General features: G+C 36.7%; 1 protein-coding gene across 3 annotated transcripts in view; it reads left to right on the forward strand.

Annotated features, from left to right (window-relative positions):
- LOC104091000 (protein EARLY RESPONSIVE TO DEHYDRATION 15-like) overlaps positions 1-2750 on the forward strand; it is a 132036-nt gene extending 129286 nt beyond the window's left edge. The window contains exons 1-3 of one of the 3 annotated variants that reach the window (XM_009596241.4): positions 707-867; positions 1845-2221; positions 2343-2750. In XM_009596241.4, the coding sequence (XP_009594536.1) occupies positions 1870-2221; positions 2343-2482 (492 nt within the window). In that variant the 5' untranslated portion in view covers positions 707-867; positions 1845-1869 and the 3' untranslated portion in view covers positions 2483-2750. Of the gene's footprint in view, positions 1-706; positions 868-900; positions 970-1844; positions 2222-2342 lie in introns of those variants that run through there. The other 2 variants (XM_009596242.4, XM_070194913.1) reach the window with 2 other exon arrangements.
- The last annotated feature ends 23241 nt before the right edge of the window (positions 2751-25991 follow it).

Here is a 25991-nt window from a genome sequence, read left to right on the forward strand (position 1 = left end):
AAGACAAAGTACGGGAAGCGCGGCTTAGGTGGTTTGGTTATGTGAGGAGGATGAGCACAGACGCCCCGGTGAGGAGGTGTGAGAGGTTAACATTTGAGGGCTTACAGAGAGGTAGAGGTAGGCCAAATAAGAGGTGGGGAGAGGTGATTAGGCAAGATATGGCGCTGCTTCAGCTGACCGATGACATGACCCTAGATAGGAAGGTATGGAGGTCGAGGATTATGGTAGTAGAGTAGGTAGTGTAGAGTGTTCATAACAGTAGTATTAGCACGCAATCTCGCTTTCTATTGGTAGTAGATTTTTATGACTATCTGTTGTCTTCTTTCATTGTTGATCACCTTACTATCTTGTTGTTTTTATTCTGCTTTTATATGACTTTTTGGTACTGTCCCTTCTTGTTTTTATTTTCATTAATGTGGTGCTTATACTTTCTTGAGCCGAAGGTCTATTGGAGACAATCTCTCTATCCTCACAAGACAGGGGTAAGGTTTACGTACACACTACCCTCCCCAGACTTCACGGTGTAGAATAATATTGGGTATGTTGTCGTTGTAAATGTAAAAAATTTAATAGTCGACTCGGTTTATTGTGCATTGACCGGTTTATGGGAATAATTGACCGGAGGTGCCCGATTGGCTACTAAAAGAATATCTGGAATATTTTTATTGGTATATTATCAGTCTTCTCGAAGGTCAATCAGTGGGCTGCCTCGGTCTTATCCAAACCTTACGTTTGGTTCCAAACCTGCTAGGCTTGGTACTTCTGCCTATAAATCTGCCTATAAAGACCTCAGGTCTTCCGCTGAAGATAAGAATTCTTACGTGTACGAAATCCTTTCTGTAGCTCAACGAACACATATATTTGAAGGTACTGTAAAATCGCCATTGAATCTTGTAATGTAATTTCTAGCGTTCAATTTTCGACTTTTCTGGCTTTTGATCTGTCGATCTGTTCAATCTGAAAATTTTGGTACTTTTTCTATAAAATGATTTATTGGATTGATGTAATATGTTTTTTGCTTTTGTTTTGAATAATTATATATGCTGGTAGATGAATATATCTGATATTTACGAACAATTGTGATATGTGCCTGCTTATTTAGTTGTTTTAGATGCATTTTATTTAGTCAATTTGAGTCAATAGCGTGTTCATTTTGGTAAACGTCGTCCCTATTTGATGCCTAAATGATGTGAAGGGATATTCTTCCCAAAAACAAGGACTTTTAGGGAATTTATTATAAAAGGCCAAAATTATTGTTTGAGTAGATCTAAAAGGATTGTAGATGTTTTCTTTGTAATATGTTGAAGAAGATAAAATGATCGTATATAGGATTGTATCAGCAATTTTGTGATGTATTAGTTGCTACTTATTGTCCATGTGACTTCAATTAAGTTATGGTCTATAACCAATTTTGTGTTAGTTACTCCTCTGTGGCATTGGGTGCAAACCTTGTGCAAAAATGTATTTTCCCTCAAAAAATGATTGCGATTAGGGTTCAGGCTAACAAAACCTTGCATCAACCCATGTCTGTGACTACTATTGCTTTGGCTGTGTAGTAACCTGTGGTAAATAGTATTGTTGCATAGAGATTATACTGGATGTTAATAAATTTTCTTTGAAATTTATCCGTTTGGGAATCCTATGTTGCTCAAGGACATCAGTTTTCTGTTTGTATCTTGTTAAATTTGATAAATTTGCTCATGAGCTTGATTTATGTATTAGAACCTGATTGTTGAGGTTAGATGTTATTAGGTCAGGAAGAAATTCTATTTCCGTTCTGTTGATGATTTGAATGTTTGTATTCGGAGTCGTACCCTAATTTGTTTACTTTGTTTGTACTTCAGGTAGCAATTTTGGAAAAAAAGCATTATGGCATTAGTTTCTGGAGGAAGATCATCGTTGAATCCAAATGCGCCCCTCTTTGTTCCTTCGTTTGTGCGCCAAGTGGAGGACTTTTCACCAGAATGGTGGAATTTGGTGACAACTTCAACATGGTTCCATGACTATTGGATGAGCCAGAACCAGGGAGAGGAATATGGTAATGATCAATATGGAGCTGGTAACGATATTGCTGATTTGCTTCCGGAGAATATTGATCTTAATGTGGATGAGGATATCTTGAACATGGAAGCTCAGTTTGAGGAATTTCTCCAATCATCCCGAAGTGGGCAACAAGGAATTAAGTCACCTCTCTATGGTGTCAATGGAATTCCGCAATATGGTATGCACTGTCTCTCTCATTCTTTCAATTACTTGTCATAACTTCCAGTTTAGTCAATGGTGTTGTTACTATTATTCTCATATGATTGTTCCTTCATAAAAATTTACCCCCTTGACAACAGGTTTACCCAATGTTTCTGATGCACTGATAAGAACTATGCGTTCACCAAGATCCCCCGTTGCGCCTCCAATGTACTATGAGAAGCCAGCCAAGATTGTGAGCTCAAGGAACAGCTTCCGCAGCATCCAGCAGCCTCGCTGAATGTGATTAGCTTAGCAAAAGCTCTTGGTTTGCATTCAGAAAGTCGGTTCTTAGTTTGCAGCCAGTAGTTAAGAAAGTCTCGAGTTTTAGTTTTCATGTAACCTTTTGTATAGAGCAAGGTAGGCAGCACTCTTGTATCTAGCCTTGTTCATAGTCTGATATACTTTCTTTAGCTTAACTTGTAAACAACAGAACTATAAAAAGGGGAACAAATTGTGAAATTTGTTGACAAAAAGTGGAAAAAAGAGCAGCTTTCTAGTTTGGTTTCTCCTCTTAGCAATGATGGAACATTATGATATCATTTAATTTGCTTCTTCCCTTCCTTTGTGGTTTTCTGCCATAACAGAAACTAAGACCTAAAAAGTACACTCTTAGTGGCTTTGTGAAGCAAAGCACAACTGTGCCATTGGCTTAGGATATTGTTGGGATATACTATTAGCCATGCAGTTTAGAGTGTTTTTATTTTTTATAGAACAATTATTTATTTAATTTATTCAATTCAATAAAGTACTATTTTAAATAGATTATTTGTTACATGTGTGTCATTTAGTTATGTAGTAGACAATTTAATGTATTGAGGCTCACACACAGAAGATGTCGGTTCTCATAATTAATAAACTATCTTCATAATAGAAATATTATTGGGCAAAATATCTTGATGATTGTAGTACAAGATTGTGGTATAATTTATCTTGATTATGAGAGTGGTTTTACTCTGACTTCTTGTGCTAGTATATTTGGTGTATATTGAACGGACCAAGTTGAGAAAAGATGTTTTTGTACTGAATATATAAAAGATATTTTCTCTAATTCATTAAATGAGCTTATACTCCTAATTTTGATATAATTATTATAATCAATGTGATTTGTTTATTGTTTTGATTTATCAAAAGGTACAATTCTATTCATAGTTAATGTATGCCTAATAGATTGGACAATAACGAATAACATTTGTGAAATAATAATTAGTTGATAGAATCCATGACTCGGTTTTGAGTTTGATGATACCTCTTTATGTAAGTTTATAAGTTTTCATGTGAAAACCCAGCCGGTGAATTTGGAATAAATTGCAATTAATTATAGTAAGAATTAGTTCATCCAAATTTTCGAATTAATACTATAATTAGTAGCCTCTTATTATTTCTGTGGTCCCTGCTATGCCTAGTAAAAACCTAGACTGACTTGGGATAAAAAGTGACTTTGGGGAAAAGTCATCCTTTAGAGTTAGAGTAAGATTCTACTTGCACAAGCAGAATCTTACACGTTTTCGGTGCCCTTTTTGGCTGAAAAACGAGTCTAAATAAGGAAGACGTTTTTCACCAAATAACGACTTTTTCGAGTTGTATTGTTCTTGCTCACTCAAAGCAATTTCGTCCAAGGTTTTACTAGGATCATAGTAGAAGATTGCAGCCATGGATTATTGCTCTGAGGAGGACTTGTGCAACGTTTTCAAGAGGTGTTTTCAAGAGGTTAGTGGTTCTTAATCTCGTAATTATATCATTGTCTAATTTACATGTATTTAATACCTGAATCGTATGGTTGCTTCCGTTACGTATGTTCTAACAGACATATCCCAAGTTGCCTGCTGTAGTGATGCATCCCTCACTCTCCTTACAATCTCTAGCATATGACTGAGATATAGAGGCAAGTCCAAAATTTAGCGTTAGTAGCTTCAGATTAATATATAACATGATCTTATTAAATGTATTCATTCTAACTTAATCGAAGCCGAAAGCAATTGATTCAATTGCTCAACAAAAGATCTGAGAACTCCTACATCAAACGGCTAAAATGGGTGGAGATTTATGCCTTATCTATATTTCCATCCAAAAGATGTATTACTTTCAACATCGTAAAAGTAGAAAAGATAAGCTCGACACAAGTGTATGTTTGCAACGGTCAATTACATTCCTTATCCTAATGAAATAAAAAGAATATTCGTATAAAAACCTTTTTCAATCAAACCCTTGTAAGCTGATTTTTGTCGATGGTGGATAGCGATGGTAATGTCCGACTTCCCCATATCATTGAGAAGTCTATTATCATATAAGGAGATTTTTTTATAAAGCATTACAGTTTTTCTAGCTGGGGTTAGACGCACTTGTGTGTTGTAACTCACAAAGCAAACAATTCAAGTTCTATGTATGAAAGTTTCCTTTGGTAATTCTCTTATGTTCTAACATTCCTTTAGCGATATTTAGCGTAGTAAGGCTAACTTGGCATAACAAAATCGTGAGCGAGTTGCGCAAGATCGTTAACAAGTTGTCAAGTGCCACACGTGTACTTAGTTAACTACTGGACCCAATAAAGTATTAATGGATATTTGCATTTGGGTATGAATTCTGTGTACTAAAGCAGGAAATGAAAGTGATCCCCCCACATGTTACCTTGAATTTGATTTTTCGAATTTGCATACTAGTACTTAGAAGTTCTTTTTAAGAGAATTACACCTCAAAAGAGTATTAAGAAATTACAAAGGAGGTAATTTTAAAGCATAAATTGGCCTTTTCCCAATATTTTAATATCGCATGGCGGAACGTGGAGCAAAACAAGAAGATAGTGAATTATATTGAAGTGTAGAAAGCCAGAAGCCCGGAGAATTTCCGATCAAAATTATTCGGTAACTCGGCACCGGTAAGTGCTAAAAATTTATCGATTATTACTTTTTCTCTCCTGAGCAAATTTTATATTATTCTCAAATGATTTGGATCTCTGAAATCTTTGAACTTTCAAGAAATAAATGGACAAACTTGTTGGGAATAAACCCTAGAGAAAAAATATTTACGGTAATAACCACGGAATAACACATAAATACGTTAATCAACAAGAATAAAAGAGTGACAACGACAAGATCCTACTAAATAAGGGAAAAAACCATGACCCCGCGAGGAGCAACTAATATCACTATAGCAAGAAATTTTACGCTTTATAGGCTCGAGTAAAATACTCCAAAGACCACTACAACAATCAAAAGAAATAACCCTCATTTGTTATTCCCACCTCACTACAATATCGCTCGCACTCTCTATTTTTCTCACATATTATTTTCTTATACCATGTATCTGATGCCTCACTCATTCTTCCTCTCTTTTGTTGGTGTGTCTTAAGAAGTGAAAGAGCCCCCCCTCCTCCCCCTATATAGGAGAGCAAAACTTAGCCTTCAAGAATACTATAGAAGAATTATTAATTCTCCTCCACAAATTTAGCCTTTGTCTCCAAGGCTCTCTGCGGAGGCTATCCATAGGCACATGCCAATTTCACTTCTTCTTTCTTTATTCTAATAATGGGTTGGACTTCACAAATCTCCCTCTCCAGACCCATTCACCAGAAGGAGATAACATCTGGGTTGCTAGTTTAAGTGCATGCCGACAAGTTCTTTGCATAGCTCGAACTTATCTCTTGGTACCACCTTGGTCAGCATATTTGAAGGATTCTTACTTGTAGGAATTTTTTTGACCTGCATAGATCTATTCTCTATCTTTTCCCGAATCCAATGATATCGCAAGTCGATTTGCTTTGTTCTTGCATGATACATGATATTTTTGCTCAAATCTATTACACTTTGATTTGCTTTGTTCTTGCATGATACATGATATTTTTGCTCAAATCTATTACACTTTGACTGTCATAATAGACTATATATTCCTTCTGGTGCAATCCAAGTTCTTGGAGAAACCATTTTAGCCATACCATCTCCTTTCCACCTTCAGTAGTGGCAATATACTCTGCTTCAGTTGTACAAAGTGCGACATATTTCTGCAACTTCGACTGCCATGATATAGCTCCCCCTGAAAATGTGAACATGTACCTAGTAGTGGATTTTTTATTATCGAGATCACCTGCCATATCAACATCTGTATAGCCTTTTAAGATTGGATTAGATCCTCCAAAACACAAATAGACTTCATAGGTACCTCTCAGGTACCTGAGTATCCACTTGACTGCTTTCTAGTATTTTTTTCCAAGATTTTCAAAGATCCTGCTAACAGCACCAACTGCATGGGCAATATCTGGTCTGGTGCATACCATTGCATACATCAAGCTTCTAACTGCTGAAGAATAATGAACTCTAGCCATGTTCCTTTTCTCCTCCATTATTGTAGGAGGTGTGCTGACTGGCTTAACACTCTTCATGTTGAAGTGTTCCAGTACACGTTCAATATATTTCTCCTAAGATAGTCACAACTTTCTACTTGTTCGCTCTTTAACTATTTTCAACCCCAGAATTTATTGTGCTAGACCCAAGTTCTTTGTATCAAATGACTTGGACAAATCTCTCTTCAACTTTGCAATCAACTCCTTCTCTTGTGCTACAATCAATATGTCATCCACATATAACAACAATATAATAAAGTTGTTATCAAAAAATCTTTTGAAGTATACATATGGATCATAATAAGTCTTTGTGTAGGTTTGACTTTTCATGAATGAGTCAAACTTCATGTACCACTGCCTTGGTGCTGCTACAACCCATAAAGACTCTTATTCAATTTGCACATCATCTGTTTCTTTCCAGCTACTTCAATTCCTTCTGTATACTCCATATAAATCTTCTCTTCCAAATCTTCGTGAAAAAATACAGTTTTCACATCCAACTACTCCACTTCAAGATCTAGGCTAGCTTATGTCACGACCCCAAATTCCCTCAGTAGGATGTCGTGATGGCACCTAGTTTCTAAGACTAGGTAAGCCTATCAATGCGGAATAATAATAAATATCTAAAATAAATAAACTACAATTCAAACAATTTCAACTCCCAAAACCCGGTAGAAATAAGTCACAAACTTCTAAGAATTTATTCTCAATGTCTCTATATGTCAAGGTCTAAATAAAATATAAGGAAGCAACATAAAATGATAGAAGGGGACTCCAAAATCTGTGGACGCTGGCAGATATACCTCGAAGTCTCCGTGCGCAGGTAACTCACTGACGTCTAGGCTAGTAAAAATATACCTGAATCTGCACAAAAAGATGTGCAAAAGCGTAGTATGAGTACACCACAGCGGTACCCAGTAAGTGTCAAGCCTAACCTCGGTAGAGTAGTGACGAGGTCAGGTGAGGCCCTATTGGAATATAATAATGGCATGGTAAAATGTTTATCAATGTAGTAAAATAAAATGACATTGGAAATGAATCAAATAGTATGTCACATTTAATGACCCCAAATAATTACAAATAATATCTCGTGGAATCAAAACAGAATTTTTTTCAACTTTATAAAAATCACAATAATTAATCGAAAGCAACTATGGCCATAAATCAATATCAACAAGGGCACTACCGAGGTACCGCCTCGTAGTCCCAAGTTATAAATAATTTCACAATATCTCATTTCCTTATATCACCGCGGGAGCCTTCACAATTTATTTAAAGAAAATATTTTTTTTCCGAAATAGCATCCTGCGTTTTAGCCACTCTTATCACACCGCATGACTTCTAGTAGTCACCCCTACTAGTCACGCGTATCAAGCCACCCTTATCTCACCGCATGCGTTTCAACACCCAGACCTTATACCACCGAATGCGTATCAATATCACAATATATCACAGTTTGCACCTCAAGTGCTCAAATAATTTAACTTGCCAAAATAATTCAACAACAGTATTTTTTCACAATAAAGAGCTCACGGCTCATGCCAAAATAAATTATCAATAATATATTTCTACAATAAAGAGCTCACGGCTCATGTCAAAATAATTCAACAATAATATTTTTTCACAATAAAGAGCTCACGGCTCATGTCAAAATAATTCAACAATAATATTTTTTCACAATAAAGAGCTCACTGCTCCATCACAATGAGTACGAAAATCTTACAAAAATATTCAGGAGTAAATAATTTAGGAAAATAATATTTCAAAATCTTTAATATGTTGCTTCAATATCAAGTTTTAAAATGTCAAATACTTCATATTAATAATATTTAATTTAAAGAAAATCAACCTTCAAATAATGCACAGAATAAAAGAAACCAAGTTCCAACTAAACAAAAAAAATAATTAGCCAGAAAAGGTAAAACAAATTTAAAATATAAACATTAAATCAATAATGAAGAATATAACAAAATAAAATAATTTAATTAATGCATAACAGTGATCTACATAATTTAAAATATAATCATTCACATTTAGCACGTGTACACACTCGTCACCTCGTGTACACGACTTTCCACACATTACAATTATCAATCCTAGGGGAAATTTCTCTCACACAAGGTTAGACAAGCCACTTACCTCGACTTGCTCCAATTTAACCAAGTATTATGCTTTTTCCTCGATTTTCCGACTCCGATCGACTCGTATCTAGTCATAATTAATTTGATACAGTCAACATAAATTATAGTAATCAATTTCATAAGAAAATATTACATTTTCAATAAAATCCGAAATTAGTTCAAAATTTGCCCGTGGGGCCCACATCTCGGAATCCGGCGATACTTATAAAATCCGACAACCCATTCAATTACGAGTCCACCCATACCAATTTTATCAAAATCCGATAACAACTCGACCTCCAAATCTTAAATTTTTGTTTTTGGAAGATTTTGCAAAAATCTTGATTTTTCTTCCATAAATTCACGGATTCATGATGTAAATAAGTATGGAATCATGAAATATAATCAATATAGGATAAGGAACACTTACCCCAATGTTTTTCCGTGAAAATCGCCCAAGAACCGTGCTCCAAAAATCCAAAACGAAATGAATGAAATGACCATTTTTGGTCTTAAGTTTCTGCCAATCTGTCACTAAAAGTCCATTTTTCGTCACTAAAAGTCCACCAGAAACTGCTCTACCAGCCTTCCTTCAATCGATCATAACTTTATGAACAAATGTCCAACTGATGAATGGTATAACCTTCTGGAAACTAGAATCAAACGACTACAACTTTCATGTTTTGAAAATTTTCAGATTCCTTATGAATATCGAGATATAAGCTTCCAAAGTCGGCTCCGCACATCAGCGAAATTTCTGGCAAAACTGCTCTACCAGCCTTCATTCAATCAATCATAACTTTTTGTAACAATGTCCAAATGATGAATGGTTTAACTTTCTGGAAACTAGAATTAAAGGGCTACAACTCTTATGTTTTGATAATTATCTAATTCCTTATAGATTGCGCGATATAAGCTTCTACATTTGGCTCCACGCATCAGAAATTTCTGGCGAAATTTCTGCAACAGAAATTTCCAGCAGCCTTCTTTGTCCGAAATCCATTCCGTTTACCTTCCGAAATCCACTCGAGACCCTCGGGACTTTAACCAATTATACCAACATGTCCCAAAATATAATACAAACTTAGTCGAGGCTTCAAACCACATCAAACAACATCAAAACGACGAATCGCACCTCTAATCAAAATCTATGAACTTTGAACTTTCAAATTCTATATCTTGTGCCGAAATACATCAAATCAATTCGGAATGACTTCAAATTTTGCATACAAGTCATAAATGACATAACAGACCTATTCCAATTTCCAGAATTAGATTCCGACCTCGATATCAAAAAGTCAACCCCCGGTCAAACTTCCCAAAAATTTAACTTTTGGCATTTCAAGCCTAATTCCACTACGAACTTCCAAATAAAATTTTGATCATGCTCCTAAGTCCAAAATTACCATACGGAGCTGTTGGAATCATCCAAATTCTATTACGGGGTCGTTTGCACATAATTTGACATCCGGTCACTATTTGAACTTAAAATTTTAATTTTTCATCAAAATTCCATATCTCGGGCTAGGGACCTCAGAATTTGATTCCAGGCATACGCCTAAGTCCCAAATCACGATACAGACCTATCAAAACTATCAAAATACTGATCCGAGTCCGTTTGCTCAAAATGTTGACCAAAGTCAACTTAGTTGAGTTTTAAAGCTCTAATTCACATTTTAATTCATTTTTTACCAAAAACTTTCCAGAAAATTTTACGGATTGCGCACACAAGTCGAGGAATGATAAATAGTACTTTTCGAGGTCTTAGAATACAAAATTAATTATTAAATTTAAAGATGACATTTTGGGTCATCACATTCTCCACCTCTAAAACAAACGTTCGTCCTCGAACGGAGTTAGAAAAAGTACCTAAGCTGGTGAATAAGTGTGGATAACAGCTGCGCATATCATGCTCGGTTTCCCAAGTCGCCTCCTCGACCGGATGACCCCTCCACTAAACCTTCACGGAAGCAATATTCTTTGACCTCAGCTTTCGAACATGCCTATCCAAAATAGCCATTGGTTCCTCAACATAAGATAGATTCTTGTCCAACTGAACCGAACTGAAGTCTAACACATGAGACGGATCGCCGTGATATTTTTGAAGCATGGAAACATAGAATACCGGATGACCGGCAAAGAGACTAGGTGGTAGTGCAAGTTTGTAAGCCACTTCTCCAACTCTCTCAAGAATAGCAAAAGGCCTAATATACCTAGGGCTCAAATTGCTCACCAACCATGAATGCAATATCACGAATCTTCCGATTTGCATAAATCTTTTGTCTAGATTGGGCTATACGAAGTCAATCCTGAATCAACTTAACCTTTTCCAAGGCATCCTAAACCAAGTCTATATCCAATAGCCTAGCCTCGCCCGGTTCGTACCAACCCACTGGGGACTGGCACCACCTACCATACAAGACCTCATATGGAGCCATCTGAATGCTTGACTGACAACTGTTGTTGTAAGCAAACTACGCAAGTGGTAAGAACTGATCCCAAGCACCCCCAAAATCTATCACACACGCACGAAGCATATCCTCCAGTATCTAAATAGTGCGTTCGGACTGCCCGTCCGTCTGAGGGTGAAATGTTGTACTCAACTCTACCCGAGTACCCAACTCACGTTGTACTGCCCTCTAGAACCGTAATGTAAACTGCGTATCCCGGTCAGAGATGATAGATACCGGTATGCCGTGAAATGTGACAATCTCGCGAATATAGATTAAAGCCAACTGCTCGGAAGAGTAGGTAGTCATCATAGGATTGCAATGAGCTGACTTGGTCAATCTATCCACAATCACCCAAGCTGCATGGAACTTCCTCTGAGTCCGTGAGAGCCCAACAACGAAATCCATAGTGATCATCTCCCATTTCCATTCTGGAATCACTAACTTCTGAAGCAATCCACTCGGTTGTTGATGCTCATATTTCACTTGTTGACAATTTAGACACCGAGCTACATACTCCACTATGTCTTTCTTCATCTTCCTCCACCAATAATGTTGCCTCAAGTCCTGCTACATCTTCGCAGCACCCGGATATATGGAGTACCGTGAACTGTGAGCCTCATGGAGAATCAATTCACGAAAACCATCTACATTAGGCACACATAGCCTGCCCTGCATCCGTAATACATCGTCATCTCCAATTGCGACTTCTTTGGCATCACCGTACTGAACTGTATCCTTAAGGACAAGCAAATGGGGGTCATCATACTAACGCTCCCTGATACGATCATAAAGAGAAGACTGAGAAACCACACAAGCCAAAATTCGACTCGGTTCGGAAATATCCAATCTGACAAACTGGTTGGCCAAGGCCTGAATATCCAAGGCCAAAGGCCTCTCTGCTACCGGTAAATATGCTAAGCTGTCCAAACTCTCCGCCTTACGACTCAAGGCATCGGCCACTACATTGGCCTTCCCAAGATGATAGAGAATGGTGATATCATAATCCTTAAGCAACTCCAACCATCTCCGCTGCCGCAAATTAAGATCCTTCTGTTTAAACAGATGTTGTAGACTTCGGTGATTGATGTAGACCTCACAATGGACACCGTACAAATAATGCCGCCAAATTCTTCAAGGCACGAACAATAGATGCTAACTCAAGGCCGTGGACCAATTTTTTTTTCCTCATGTACCTTTAAATGTCTGGACGCGTAGGCAATCACCCTACCATCTTGCATCAACATCGCGCCGAGACTAATACGCGACGCGTCATAATACACAGTATAAGACCTTGAATATGTAAGTAATACCAACGCTTGTGTCGGAGTCAAAGTGATCTTGAGCTTCTGAAAGCTTAACTCACACTCGTCTGACCCTGTAAATGGGGCACCCTCTTGGATCAATTTGGTCTTAATAGTTGTTCATAATCAATTACAGAATCGTCATTTAACTTCATGTTAACAAAAATCTCGTTGTAAACCTTCACAATACTGATAACTAGATACGAGGCATGAAGACTTCATAATTATTTACCCGAATTAACGAATCACATTTAACGTCACCTAGGCGGGCACCTACCTCGTAGGTTAAAAATTAATAATTACAACACAAATTTGACAACTATGCACAGAGAATTTCATATAAGAATTTTCAAATAAGCCTAACAGGCATGACTCCCTATTAGTACTATAGTACAAATTTAATTTCACAAGGGAGACTTAAACACAAGAATTTTTCTCACAAGGATCTCGTCCTTATATAACTTCCACCGCAGCTCGTAGCCCGGTTTAAACATATCAATTTACATAAAAATGTGAGGATCTCGTCCTCAGTTCTGAATCACAAGTAATATGCACATCGTGCCAATTGAAAATTTCCATTTTCTCCTTTTAAATAATTTCGGTTACACCAAATCACAACACATAATGAACCCCACACCGGTAGGGCATATAATTCATAATTTGCAATTAATTATTCGGAATTTACATCAAAATTTATCGAAATGAGTAACAGAAAGCCACATTTAGCCTTGCAGCTCTTATTAGTGACCAACACAAAATGATAGGTGTAGTTATCTCCATAAAATCTCCCAACAAGGGTAAACACATAAGTAGATTATAGAATTATGAAGCTCACTCATAAGTGGAGCACAATAGGAAGACTCGTTTCGATATTGAGAACCGAATCAACTTAAGGAAATTATTCCTTTATATTAAATTGAGGTCGTACCTGTAACGACACCATCTGATGTAGCGACCTCCGCCATACCGTAAAACAAATATATCAACGACTGGGTCTCTACCTCTAGGACACTTTTTACCTGTCTGTCCTCCACCCCTAACTGGTCGTGTGAGTGGTGTAGTAACTGCAATGGGGCACGTAGCCTGAGTGCTTTGATGAAATAAGTCTCTCCCAAGTTTTTGACAATTTTTCTCATGATGTGCCTAGTATCACCGTATTCATAACAACCTTTTTTGCGGGTTAGGCTGCTCATATTGAGTATGTGCCACATAACTGGAATAACCATTGTAGGAACTCATGTCGGTGGTGCATTAAAAGAACTTACTGGAGCACCTCGAGTAATCCGATATACGGACTGGGCTGGCCGACTGCCCGAGCCCCCTCCATAATGATTTATACTTGCAGAGTAGAATCCACTGAATCCCCCAGAACCTTGAGACGTCTTGGTCTCCTTAGTTTCCTTTTGTTTTCACCCCAAACACATTCTAATATCTTGGCAATTTGTACAACTAGCAGAAATGAAGTATCAGCTTGTAGCTCCCGAGTCGTACAAAATTTTACGATCATAATTGAGTCCTTTAATGAGTCTATGGACTCGCCCTCTGGCTGTAGGAAGCAAAGTAGGAGTATGATGGGCTAACTTATTGAACTTGATGTCATATTCTGACATCGTCAATGCGCAACTGTTCAAACCCTATGCGCCACGCATTACGGAGAGTCCAGAAAATAAACTCTTTCAAAAGCATTTCCGAGAACTGAGCCAAGTGGGCGGTGTTGCATTGGCTGGTCTGCTCTCTTCATAGGCTTGCCACGAACACCGGTGGAGAATTATCTCTCCCAAGGCGAATTTCTTCTTTTGTTATACTGACTCTACACTGTTGAGCTGACCAATTTCTTAACATACTCTTCGACTCTTCTTTGGGGGTAACCCTTACCCCTATTTATACACAACGATTACAAAAGTAGAGCTCCATACAGACAAATCTTGTCACGATCCACATAGTCCAGACTCTCGTCAACAAGTGTACTTACTCCGAAGCACCCCAAAATCCACAACAGTGACGTCCACGCTGAGTAGACCTTCTACAAATTTAGAGTTGTTTCTATAACTCCTTTGGTATTGAAGTATAGGATTATTAAGGAGGCGGACATACCGCAAGTCCCAACCTTATCCTCTACAAAATCTCAGGTCTTAAACATGTATAAATTTTAGGGAACCTCTCAGTACCACATATATACATTTCAAGCCAAAACTGATATAATACATGACCCCCCAATCCACCCATTGGTAGTGGACTCCCCCTACTCGGCGCGAAGTCATAGGTCACAACGTCCGATGATCCACAATAATAATCTTCACAGCTTGTATAAATCAACTAGAGGCCAACGTTCGTTGCACCCCCTCATGATTCACTAGGTGATCTCTCAATACGCTCGTATCTTCAGTCAGAACCACACGTTAAGGCAATGTTTGAGCATCTCTGGCTCCCTCATAGTCCATCTACGGTATCACGAACCGTCGACGCACAACTGATACCGAGTGCGCAATGTCATACACGAGTGGATACAAAGGAATATAAGATATATGTTTCAAGATAAATCAATGCCGCACGATAAGGAGTCAAAGAAGTGAATATTTCCTAATAGTTCCATAGCCTCTCGAAGATAAGTACAGATGTCTCCGTACCGATCTGTAAGACTCTACTAAACCTACTTGTGACTCATGACACCTATGAACCTAGTGCTCTGATACCAACTTGTCACGACCCCAAATTCCCTCCGTAGGATGTTGTGATGGCACCTAGTCTCTAAGACTAGGTAAGCCTATCAATGCGGAATAATAATAAATATCTGAAATAAATAAACTACAATTCAAATAATTTTAACTCCCAAAACCCGATAGAAATAAGTCACAAGCTTCTAAGAATTTATTCTCAATGTCTCTATATGTCAAGGTCTAAATAAAATATAAGGAAGCAACATAAAATGATAGAAGGGGACTCCGGAGTCTGCGGACGCTGGCAAATATACCTCGAAGTCTCCGTGCGCAGGTAACTCACTGACGTCTAGGCTGGTAAAAATGTACCTGGATCTGCACAAAAAGATGTGCAGAAGCGTAGTATGAGTACACCACAGCGGTACCCAGTAAGTGCCAAGCCTAACCTCGGTAGAGTAGTGACGAGGTCAGGTGAGGCCCTATTGGAATATAATAATGGCATGGTAAAATGTTTATCAATGTAGTAAAATAAAATGACATTGGAAATGAATCAAATAGTATGTCACATTTAATGACACCAAATAATTGCAAATAATATCTCGTGGAATCAAAATAGAATTTCCTTCAACTTTATGAAAAATCACAACAATTAATCGAAAGCAACTATGACCATAAATCAATATCAACAAGGGCACTACCGAGGTACGGCCTCGTAGTCCCAAGTTATAAATAATTTCACAATATCTCATTTTCTTATATCACCGCGGGAGCCTTCACAATTTATTTAAAGAAAATATTTTTTTTTTCCGAAATAGCATCCCGCGTTTTAGCCACCCTTATCACACCGCATGACTTCTAGTAGTCACCTATACTAGCCACGCGTATCAAGCCACCCTTATCTCACCGCATGCGTTTCAACACCCAGACCTTATACCACCCCGCATGCGTATCAATATCACAATAATTTTCCTCACACAAGGTTAGACAAGTCACTTACCTCGACTTGCTCCAATTTAACCAAGTATTATGCATTTTCCTCGATTTTCAGACTTCGATCGACTCGTATCTAGTCATAATTAATTTGATACAGTCAACATAAATTATAGTAATCAATTTCATAAGAAAATATTACATTTTCAATAAAATTCGAAATTAGTTCAAAATTTGTCCGTGGGGCCCACATCTCTGAATCCGGCGAAACTTATAAAATCCGACAACCCATTCAATTACGAGTCCACCCATATCAATTTTACCAAAATCCGATAACAACTCGACCTCCAAATCTTAAATTTTTGTTTTTTGAAGATTTTGCAAAAATCTTGATTTTTCTTCCATAAATTCATGGATTCATGATGTAAATGAGCATGGAATCATGAAATATAATCAATATAGGATAAGGAACACTTACCCTAATGTTTTTCCGTGAAAATCGCACAAGAACCGTGCTCCAAAAATCCAAAACAAAATGAATGAAATGACCATTTTTGGTCTTAAGTTTTTGCCAATCCGTCACTAAAAGTCCACTTTTCGTCATTAAAAGTCCACCAGAAACTGCTCTACCAGCCTTCCTTCAATCAATCATAACTTTATGTACAAATGATGAATGGTATAACCTTCTGGAAACTAGAATCAAATGACTACAACTTTCATGTTTTGAAACTTTTCAGATTCTTTATGAATTTCGAGATATAAGCTTCCAAAGTCGGCTCCACACATAAGAAATTTCTGGCGAAATTTCTGGCAAAACTGCTCTACCAGCCTTCATTCAATCTAGCATAACTTTCTGTAAAAATGTCCAAATGATGAATGGTTTAACATTCTGGAAACTAGAATCAAAGGGCTACAACTCTTATGTTTTGATAATTATCTGATTCCTTATAGATTGCGCGATATAAGCTTCCATATTTGGCTCCACGCATAACAGAAATTTCCAGCAGCCTTCTTTATCCGAAATCCATTCCGTTTACCTTCCGAAATCCACCCGAGACCCTCAGGACCTTAACCAATTATACCAACATATCCCAAAATACAATACAAACTTAGTCGAGGCTTCAAACCACATCAAACAACATCAAAACGACGAATCGCACCTCAAATCAAAATCTATGAATTTTGAACTTTCAAATTCTATATCTTGTGCCGAAACACATCAAATCAATTCAGAATGACTTCAAATTTTGCACACAAGTCATAAATGACATAACAGACCTATTCCAATTTCCAGAATCGGATTCCGACCTCGATATCAAAAAGTCAACCCCCCGGTCAAACTTCTCAAAAATTCAACTTTTGGCATTTCAAACCTAATTCCACTACGGACTTCCAAATAAAATTTCGATCATATTCCTAAGTCCAAAATCACCATACGGAGCTGTTGGAATCATCAAAATTCTATTCCGGGGTCGTTTGCACATAATTTGACATCCGATCACTATTTGAACTTAAACTTTTAATTTTTCATCAAAATTCTATATCTCGGGCTAGGGACCTCAGAATTTGATTCCGGGCATACGCCAAAGTCCCAAATCACGATACGAACCTAGCAAAACTATTAAAACAGTGATCCGAGTCCGTTTGCTCAAAATGTTGACCAAAGTCAACTCAGTTGAGTTTTAAAGATCTAATTCACATTTTAATTCATTTTTTACGTGAAAACTTTCTGAAAAATTTTACGGATTGCGCACGCAAGTCGAGAAATGATAAATAGTACTTTTTGAGGTCTTAGAATACAAAATTAATTATTAAATTTAAAGATGACATTTTGGGTCATCATAGCTTATAAGCTCAGGATTATTCGAATAGAAGTCATTTTGACAACAAGTTAGAAAATTTCGTCAAAAACAATACCTTTCTTCTGTTCGAAGCCTTTAACTACCAATCGAGCTTTGTATCTGACCAACTTGCCATTTTTATTTTTCTTGAGATTAAAGACCTATTTATATTTGAGTGATCTTTTACCCTTTGGAAGTTCAACCAACTTGTACGTGTCATTTTTCTATAGAGATTTCATCTCCTCTTGCATGACTTTTATCCACTGGTTCTTTTCTAGATGGGACAATACCTCCTTAAGACTTTCTGGTTCCCCCTCATCACTGTTGAGGACATACTCTGTGGTAGGGTACCTGCATAACTCTACCGTTGGTATTTTTGATTTCCTTAGAGGTTGAGGTTGTTCTTTTTCATGAGTAGGGTACTCCACTTTCTCGGCGTCATCATCAAGTTTCCCCTTGCTCAATAACCTCATTAGGTTGCTCCCCCTGCTCGACAACCTCGTTTGTCGTACTTTCTGCACTTGTGAGATAGTTAGAAGTAGAAAGAATGGTAACAAGGTTAATGGCTATACCATTCTTTTTCTTGACCGTCTCTGACATATCATCAACAATTCCAACTTCACTTTCTCGGAAGTCTACATCTCTGCTTCTGACGACCTTATTCTTTACAGGATCCTATAATCTGTACCCGAACTCTTCATCTCCATATTCGATGAATATGCAGGGAATAGATTTATCATCCAGCCTTGTTCTCTGCTCCTTTGGTACATATGCAAAAGCTCTACAACCAAACACCTTCAGATGCGAGTAGGACACCTTCTTGTTGGTTCAAACTCTCTATGGGATGTCAAACGCCAATGGAACTGATGGACTCCTATTGATTAGGTAACATGTTGTCTAAACTGCTTCACCCTAGAATGATTTAGGCAGTTTAGCCATTTTGAGCATGCTTCTCACCTTCTCAATAATGGTGCAATTCATCCTTTCGGCTACGCCATTATACTGTGGGGTTCCAGAAACTGTATTTTCATGTTTGATCCCGTGAATTGAACAATACTATTCAAATTTCCTTGAAGTGTACTCACCTCCATTGTCACTTCGGAGACGCTTTAGCTTTTGGCATGTCTCCCTTTCCATTAGAGCATGAAATTTATGGATAACTTAAAACACTTGATCTTTGGTTTTCAAGATATAAACCCACAATTTTCGTAAAGCATCATCAATAAAAGTAACAAAAATAATTGTTACCTCCCATCGATTATATCTCCACTGGACCACAAATATAAAAATATACCAAATCAAGTATATTCAATTTTCTTTCAGACGATGTCTGAAATATGACTCTATGTTGTTTACCAAATAAACAGTAGTCACAAGGTTTTACCGTCGTACCTTTAGCAAAAGAGATGGGTGATTTCCTGGCAAGAATCTGCAATCCCTTCTCACTCAGATAACCCATTATTTTGTGCCATAATTTGCAGAATCTCATCTTGTGCCTCGTTTAATTCACCTCGGCATATTTCTGCATATGTCCTGTATAACGTGCCACGAGCAACTCTCTTTGCAATCACCAGTGATCCCTTGGTGAGTCTCCACTTTTGATTTGCAAAATAGTTCTCGTACCCATCTCGGTCCAAAGCAATTCTCGAGATCAAGTTCATTCGCAAACCAGGTACACGTCGCACGTCTTTTAGAATCAATGTGCATCCGATATTTGATTTGATGCAAATGTCACCAATTCCCGTAATCTTTGAGTAACTCGCGTTACCCATTCTTATAGTGCCGAAATCACCTGTTACATATATGCAAAAAAGAACTCTTACCGGTATGGCATGGTAAGATGTTGTTGTGTCAACCACCCATTCTGATTCTGGACCTGCCATGTGCATGCATTCCTCATTTATGAAGAGAATAACATTATCATTATTTTGCACCGTGGTAGTTGTGTTGTCGTCATTCTTTTGGCTACTGCTTTCACCTTTGCCCTTGCTTAGATTTGGGCAGTCTCTTTTGAAGTGACCTGGTTGATTGCAGTTGTAGCAATTTTTTGGCTTTTGATTTGGATCGGTTCATAGACTTTCCACGAGCTCCTGATCTACCATAGTTGCTCAAACCCCTTTGGTGACTCCTGCCCCTACTTTCTGTTATGAGAGCATGTCCTTGATTTTCAAACTTCTTTCTCATCTTTTTATTGAGTAAAATAGCTGATGTGACTGTCACGTCCCAAACTACCCCATAGACATGACTGGCACCCAGCTAAGATAACTCGCCAGACAAACCAATTCCTGTACTCTTAACCTTTTATATAAGCTTCGAGAGAAATGCGTACAAGTCCAAAGGAATTAAAAATTATTAAACACGAAATAATTATCCAACTAAAATCATAATTTATTAAAAAAATCTAATGAGTACTCAAATAATAAATCTCTAACCCAAATTTCATACTAAGACCACGGAGCATCTAATAGAGTAATAGGAGTTTAACTGACGGGCAGGTAAACCCCAAAAGAAATAGTAGAAATAAGATAGGTAGAGCTGAAACAACGGCCTCCACGAAGAATGCGGCGGCTCACCTCAGCAATAGAATCCACTTAACAAACTCATTAGCCACTAGCCTCATCCTCAGCAACAGTATCTGCATGGACATGCAGGTAAGGAGTGAGTTATATGTAAATATAACCCAGTAAGATCCTTGACCCGCCACTCTGAATACCTCTGGAACATGTGGTAGAAAATACAAACACACAACGAGCACATAAATAATATGCACATAAATTCTTTCACCATATAATTACTCTATAAGGTCCAGACAATTATTCAACTACAACACTATATATCTTGGCACAATCTACACTAAGAACTTGTCATAAACGGCAGTGCATGAAATTAACCAAACACCCAACGAGTTCACGGCCACATACACAATGCCCTAAATCTATCACGGCAGCATACACAATGCCCCAAATATATTACGGCAACGAAGAAAAAATTTCTAATGCCCCAACGCCATAGTACGAGGCTACGGTACATCACATCACACCACAAATCACTTATTAAATAGTTTCAGTTTTTTACAAATTAATATATATTTACGGGTGGTCAAAGACCACCGATTTTACCAAGTGCACGCTCGTCCCAACATATCGACCAGACAGACAAAACATACTTTCAAAACGGGTTTTGAAAAAGCGAGCATCAATTTCAGAACACCAATCAAACGGCCTCCAATGGTCTCAATCTATTCAAAATATTGAATAACACATCCTAATTAGTCTAGGTAAGTAATTTTTTACAATTTCAGAACGAGTCAAAATTAAAGTTAACCCCGAGTCCAATAAATAAAATCTATACACTATTAAGTATTAAACAAAGCACTTTAACTGTGCAAAATAAATCGGCACAACAGTGACTTCAGAAGCATCACATTAGCTTATACTCTAATTCTTCAAAATATTAATAATACTATTTTCTTATGAATGCTTCCTATCACGGCATAATGAGTTGTATCTCCTAATTAAAAATAGCAAAAGTAACTGAACGAGAGTTTTCAAACAAACTCCTAAATTCCATCCTAATATAAATATTACTAAATTATTTATGTCATCATTGACATAATCATTACCCCAATCATTATTAACTACTACTTTCACTATGCAAAGAAAATTAATTCTAGGTTTCAATGTAATTATTTGACTTCTCATATTACTTTGTTTAACTCCATTACTATTCAATCACCATCAAATTATATTGTCTCCCCTAATCATTGGCTTGCTCATGAATATTATCACTTTTTGCTTCCAATCAGTACTATGATTATTATTCCTACATAAATAATATCAATAAATAGCAAATTGAACTACAGTAGCATAGCTATGATACCTGATTCTGAAATTATTTTCTCCAATACTATAGCCGCCGCCTGTTGTCCCTTCTCGTTAGGGAAATTGCTTCGTTATATATATGTATGTATATATTAAGCTAAACCTAAATTACCTCTTTTTCTACTAAACTAAGGATATCAATTATAACCTCTAACCAGCTAGTAAGTGGTGGGCTTGACCCACTTATTAACCTTTTAAATACTAACTAAAATCACTTACTTCTATCTTTAAATTGTAATATGTAAAGAGTGTTTAGTTAAAGCTTATAAGCTGGTCAAACTGGCTTACAAATATTTTTTGGTTTATCTATCCGTTTGGTAAATACCCAAAATGCTTATAAGCCAAGTGTTTATAAGCTAAAATCAGTCATAAGTCATAAGTTGGCCATCCCCAACTTATAGTTTTTTAGTTTATAAGCACTTTTAATTTGACCAAGATTTTTACTAGTTTATCCTTAATAATATTTTCTAATTCACAAAATATTTTTCCCAAAATAAATTTTCTAACTTTCTTTTCATTTCATATTCATTGTTCATCTTTTTCTTTACAAAGAAACTTTTAAATTTATAAACTTTTGTAAAGTTTTAAAGGATATTTTAGTCATTTTAATAAAAAAAATAACTTATCAGCACTTTTCTACCAAACACATCAACTGCTTATTATCAGTTTCAGCGCGTCTATCCAAACACGTAAATGCTTATTTAAAAAATCAGTTTCAGCACTTAAAAATGCTTTTCAGCACTTCAAACTTATCAGCTATTTACAATCAGCTAATCCAAACGGGCTCGTAATTGGCTCACTAGCCGGTTATCAAATACACTTACTTATATATTATAGTAAATCACCTTCCCGTAGATTAGCATTTTTCCAATAGCTACAAGATAAATAAATTCTCTAATCTCATAATTAATAAGTATAAAAACAATATTGGGTTATTACAGTGACGTCTTTCAACTTAATAGTAGTCTTACCGTGTAGGATGGTTGTTGCCAAATTATCGTACGAAGATGGCAACGAGCTCAAGAGCAAGATGGCTTTATCTTCTTTCTCGATCTTTACTCCGAGGTTGGTGAGTTATGTGATTAGTCTGTTAAACACATTTAAATGTGACAAAAAAATCGTACATTCACCCATGTATAGGGCGTATAACTGCTTCTTCGGGTACAATTTATTTGTCAATATTTTGGGCATATAAGGCTTTCCAACCTTGTCTAAATACCACATACGGTGTCTTCATCAATGACGTTATTTACCACATCATGTGATAAGTGCAGCCTGATTGCACTAGCATCCTTTTCATCCAAGTTAGTCCAATCCTCAGCTTTTATGGTATTAGATTTTTTGGCATGAGCATATAGTACCTTATGTAATCCCTGTTGGATGAGCATATCTCTCATCCTTCTTTGCCATGTTGAGAAACCGCAATTACCGTTGAATTTTGCTACCTCGTATTTTACTCCGGATATTTTTTTTCATGGAGTATAGTACTACCGACAGTGAATAGTATTTTGTTAACGAGCGGAACTTGTGCTCTGATATCAGTTATTGAGAATAAACCCCCCACAGATAAAACATTCACGATAATAACATAGGGATAATAACGTAGCACAGATATATGTTAATCAACAAGAATAAAAGAGTGACAAAGACACCAAGATTTTTACGTGGAAAACCTTTCGAAATAAAGGAAAAAATCATGACCCCGAGAGGAGCAACTCATATCACTATAGCAAGAAATTTTATACTTTGTAGTCTCGAATAAAATATTCAAAGACCACTACAACAATCAAAAGAAATAACCCTCTTTTGATATTCCCACATCGCTACAATATCGTTCACACTCTCTATTTTTATCACAGACTATTTTTTTATATCCTGTTTGTGATGCCTCACTTTTTCTTTTCTCTTTTGTTGGTGTGTCTTAAGAAGTGAAAGAACTCCCCCTTTAATAGGAGAGCAAAACTTAGCCTCCAAGAATGCTACTGGAGAATTGTTAATTCTCCTCCACAAATTTAGCCTTTGGCTCCAAGGCTCTATGCGGAGGCTATCCATAGGCACATGCCTATTTCACTTCTTCTTCCTTTATTCTAATAATGGGTTGTGTAATATGGCTAAATTTTTATGACATTTTCCATGACATAATATCCATTATAACAAAATTTGTGGATCATGACATTTGCCATGACATAATATCCACTATTAGGCCAAGGATTTCTTGCTATAAATAGAGGAGCTTCTCCTCATTTGCAAATACACTAATTCAAGAGTTTTTCACTCTTGTCTTTCTTTCTCATCCTTTATTTCATTATAGAGTATTTTGTAAGAGAGTGAGTGTTGAGAAATACTTGTGTGAACCTTTCTTTACAGTGATCTTGTGATGTTATTCTCTTGGGGTATTTGGAACTAATTAGAGTATTTACTCTAATTTATACTCTCTTTTGTTCTCTTGTTGGTATAGTAAAATTGCTCCTCTCCGCTTGTGGACGTAGGTCACTTTGACCGAACCACTTTAAATTTGTGCCTTCTTTATCTTCTTTAATTGCCGTTATTATCAACTCCGCATTACCCGATAACCCGATCCTAACAAATTGGTATTAGATTCAGATCTAACCGATTTAGTTTAAATAGCCAAAATGACTCTAACAAAGTCTTATGTTGAGAAATTTGACCGAAGTGCAAACTTCGGAATGTGACAATTAAAGATGGAAGCTATCCTAATTTAGGATGTCTTAGATTTGGTACTGCAAGGAAAGGAGAAGATGCCGGATAAAATGACGGACGTAGAGTTTGCCGTCATAGACAAAAAGGCAAAACCAAGTATTATTTTAAATCTTTCAAATGAGATTTTGCGTGAAGTTGCAGGAGAAAGCTCAGTCAAAGGTATATGGGAAAAGCTTAAAACCCTATATATGAAAAGAACAGTAGAAAACAGGATTTACCTAAAGCAAAAACTCTACACTTTTCGTATGGCTGAAGGTACCTCTATACTTACACATCTTGATACTTTTGATTCTCTTCTTATGGATTTAAGTAACATAGATGCTGAAATTAAATATGAGGATCAAACTGTGTTATTGCTTGTTTCTTTACCCAGTCGTTTAAACATATTAGAGATACTATGCTTTATGGAAAGAATAATATCTCTTATAAAGATATCAAATCTATTTTAAAATCAAAAGAACAAATAGATAGAGATATTACTGGAGAAACTAGTGGGAACCAATGGGAAGGCTTATTCATAAGAGGTAGATCCAATAAGAAAGATTCAAGTAGTAAGAAACCTAAATTAAGGTCAAAATCCAGATACAGAAATGTCATGTGCAAATATTGTCATAAGAAATGTCACATTATTTCATAATGCTTTAAATTGAAAAACAAAGAAAAGCATGCAAAAAAGAAAAATGAGCACAAAAATACTGACACTGCCAAAGCAAGTGTAGCTGCTGATGAGACCGAGGGGACTATTTTTTTAGCAACTAATAATAGTTTCAAATCTAACGATGAGTGAATTTTAGATTCGGGTTGTTCTTATCATATGTGTCCCAATTGGGATTTATTTACCACATATGAATCTATTGGAGGTGGAGTTGTCTTGATGGGCAACAATGCTGCCTGCAAAATTATTGGAAAAGGTACAGTCCGAATCAAAATACACGATGGTGTGGTGAGAACTCTCATCGATGTTAGACATGTTCCTGACTTGAAGAAAAATCTCATCTCTTTGGGTACTCTAGAATCTCTTGGGTGCAAGTACACAGGTGAATGTGGAGTTCTGAAAATTTTTTATGGTGCTCTTGTGATCATGAAAGCACGCAGATCTGGTATGTTGTATACTCTTTTGGGATCTACTGTTACAGGTGCTGCTGCAGTTTCAATATCAGATAAATCAGATTCTGACATCACCAAATTGTGGTATATGCGATTGGGTTATATGAGTGAAAAAGATCTTTCCATCCTCAGCAAAAGAGGTCTCTTATGTGGTCAAAGTACCGAAAATATGGAGTTTTGTGAATATTGTGTGTTCGGAAAGCAGAAAAGAGTCAGCTTCAAATCTCCAGTGATTCATAGAACAAAAGGTACTTTGGATTACATTCATTCAGATCTTCGGAGTCCTTCACGTAACCCATCAAAAGGTGGTGCCAGGTATATGTTAACTTTCATTGATTATTCAAGGAAAGTTTGGATTTATTTCCTGAAAAATAAAAGTGATGTTTTCTTAAATTTCAAACAA

This window comes from Nicotiana tomentosiformis, chromosome 2 (genome assembly GCF_000390325.3).
Source record: "Nicotiana tomentosiformis chromosome 2, ASM39032v3, whole genome shotgun sequence".
NCBI classification, from domain to species: Eukaryota; Viridiplantae; Streptophyta; class Magnoliopsida; order Solanales; family Solanaceae; genus Nicotiana; species Nicotiana tomentosiformis.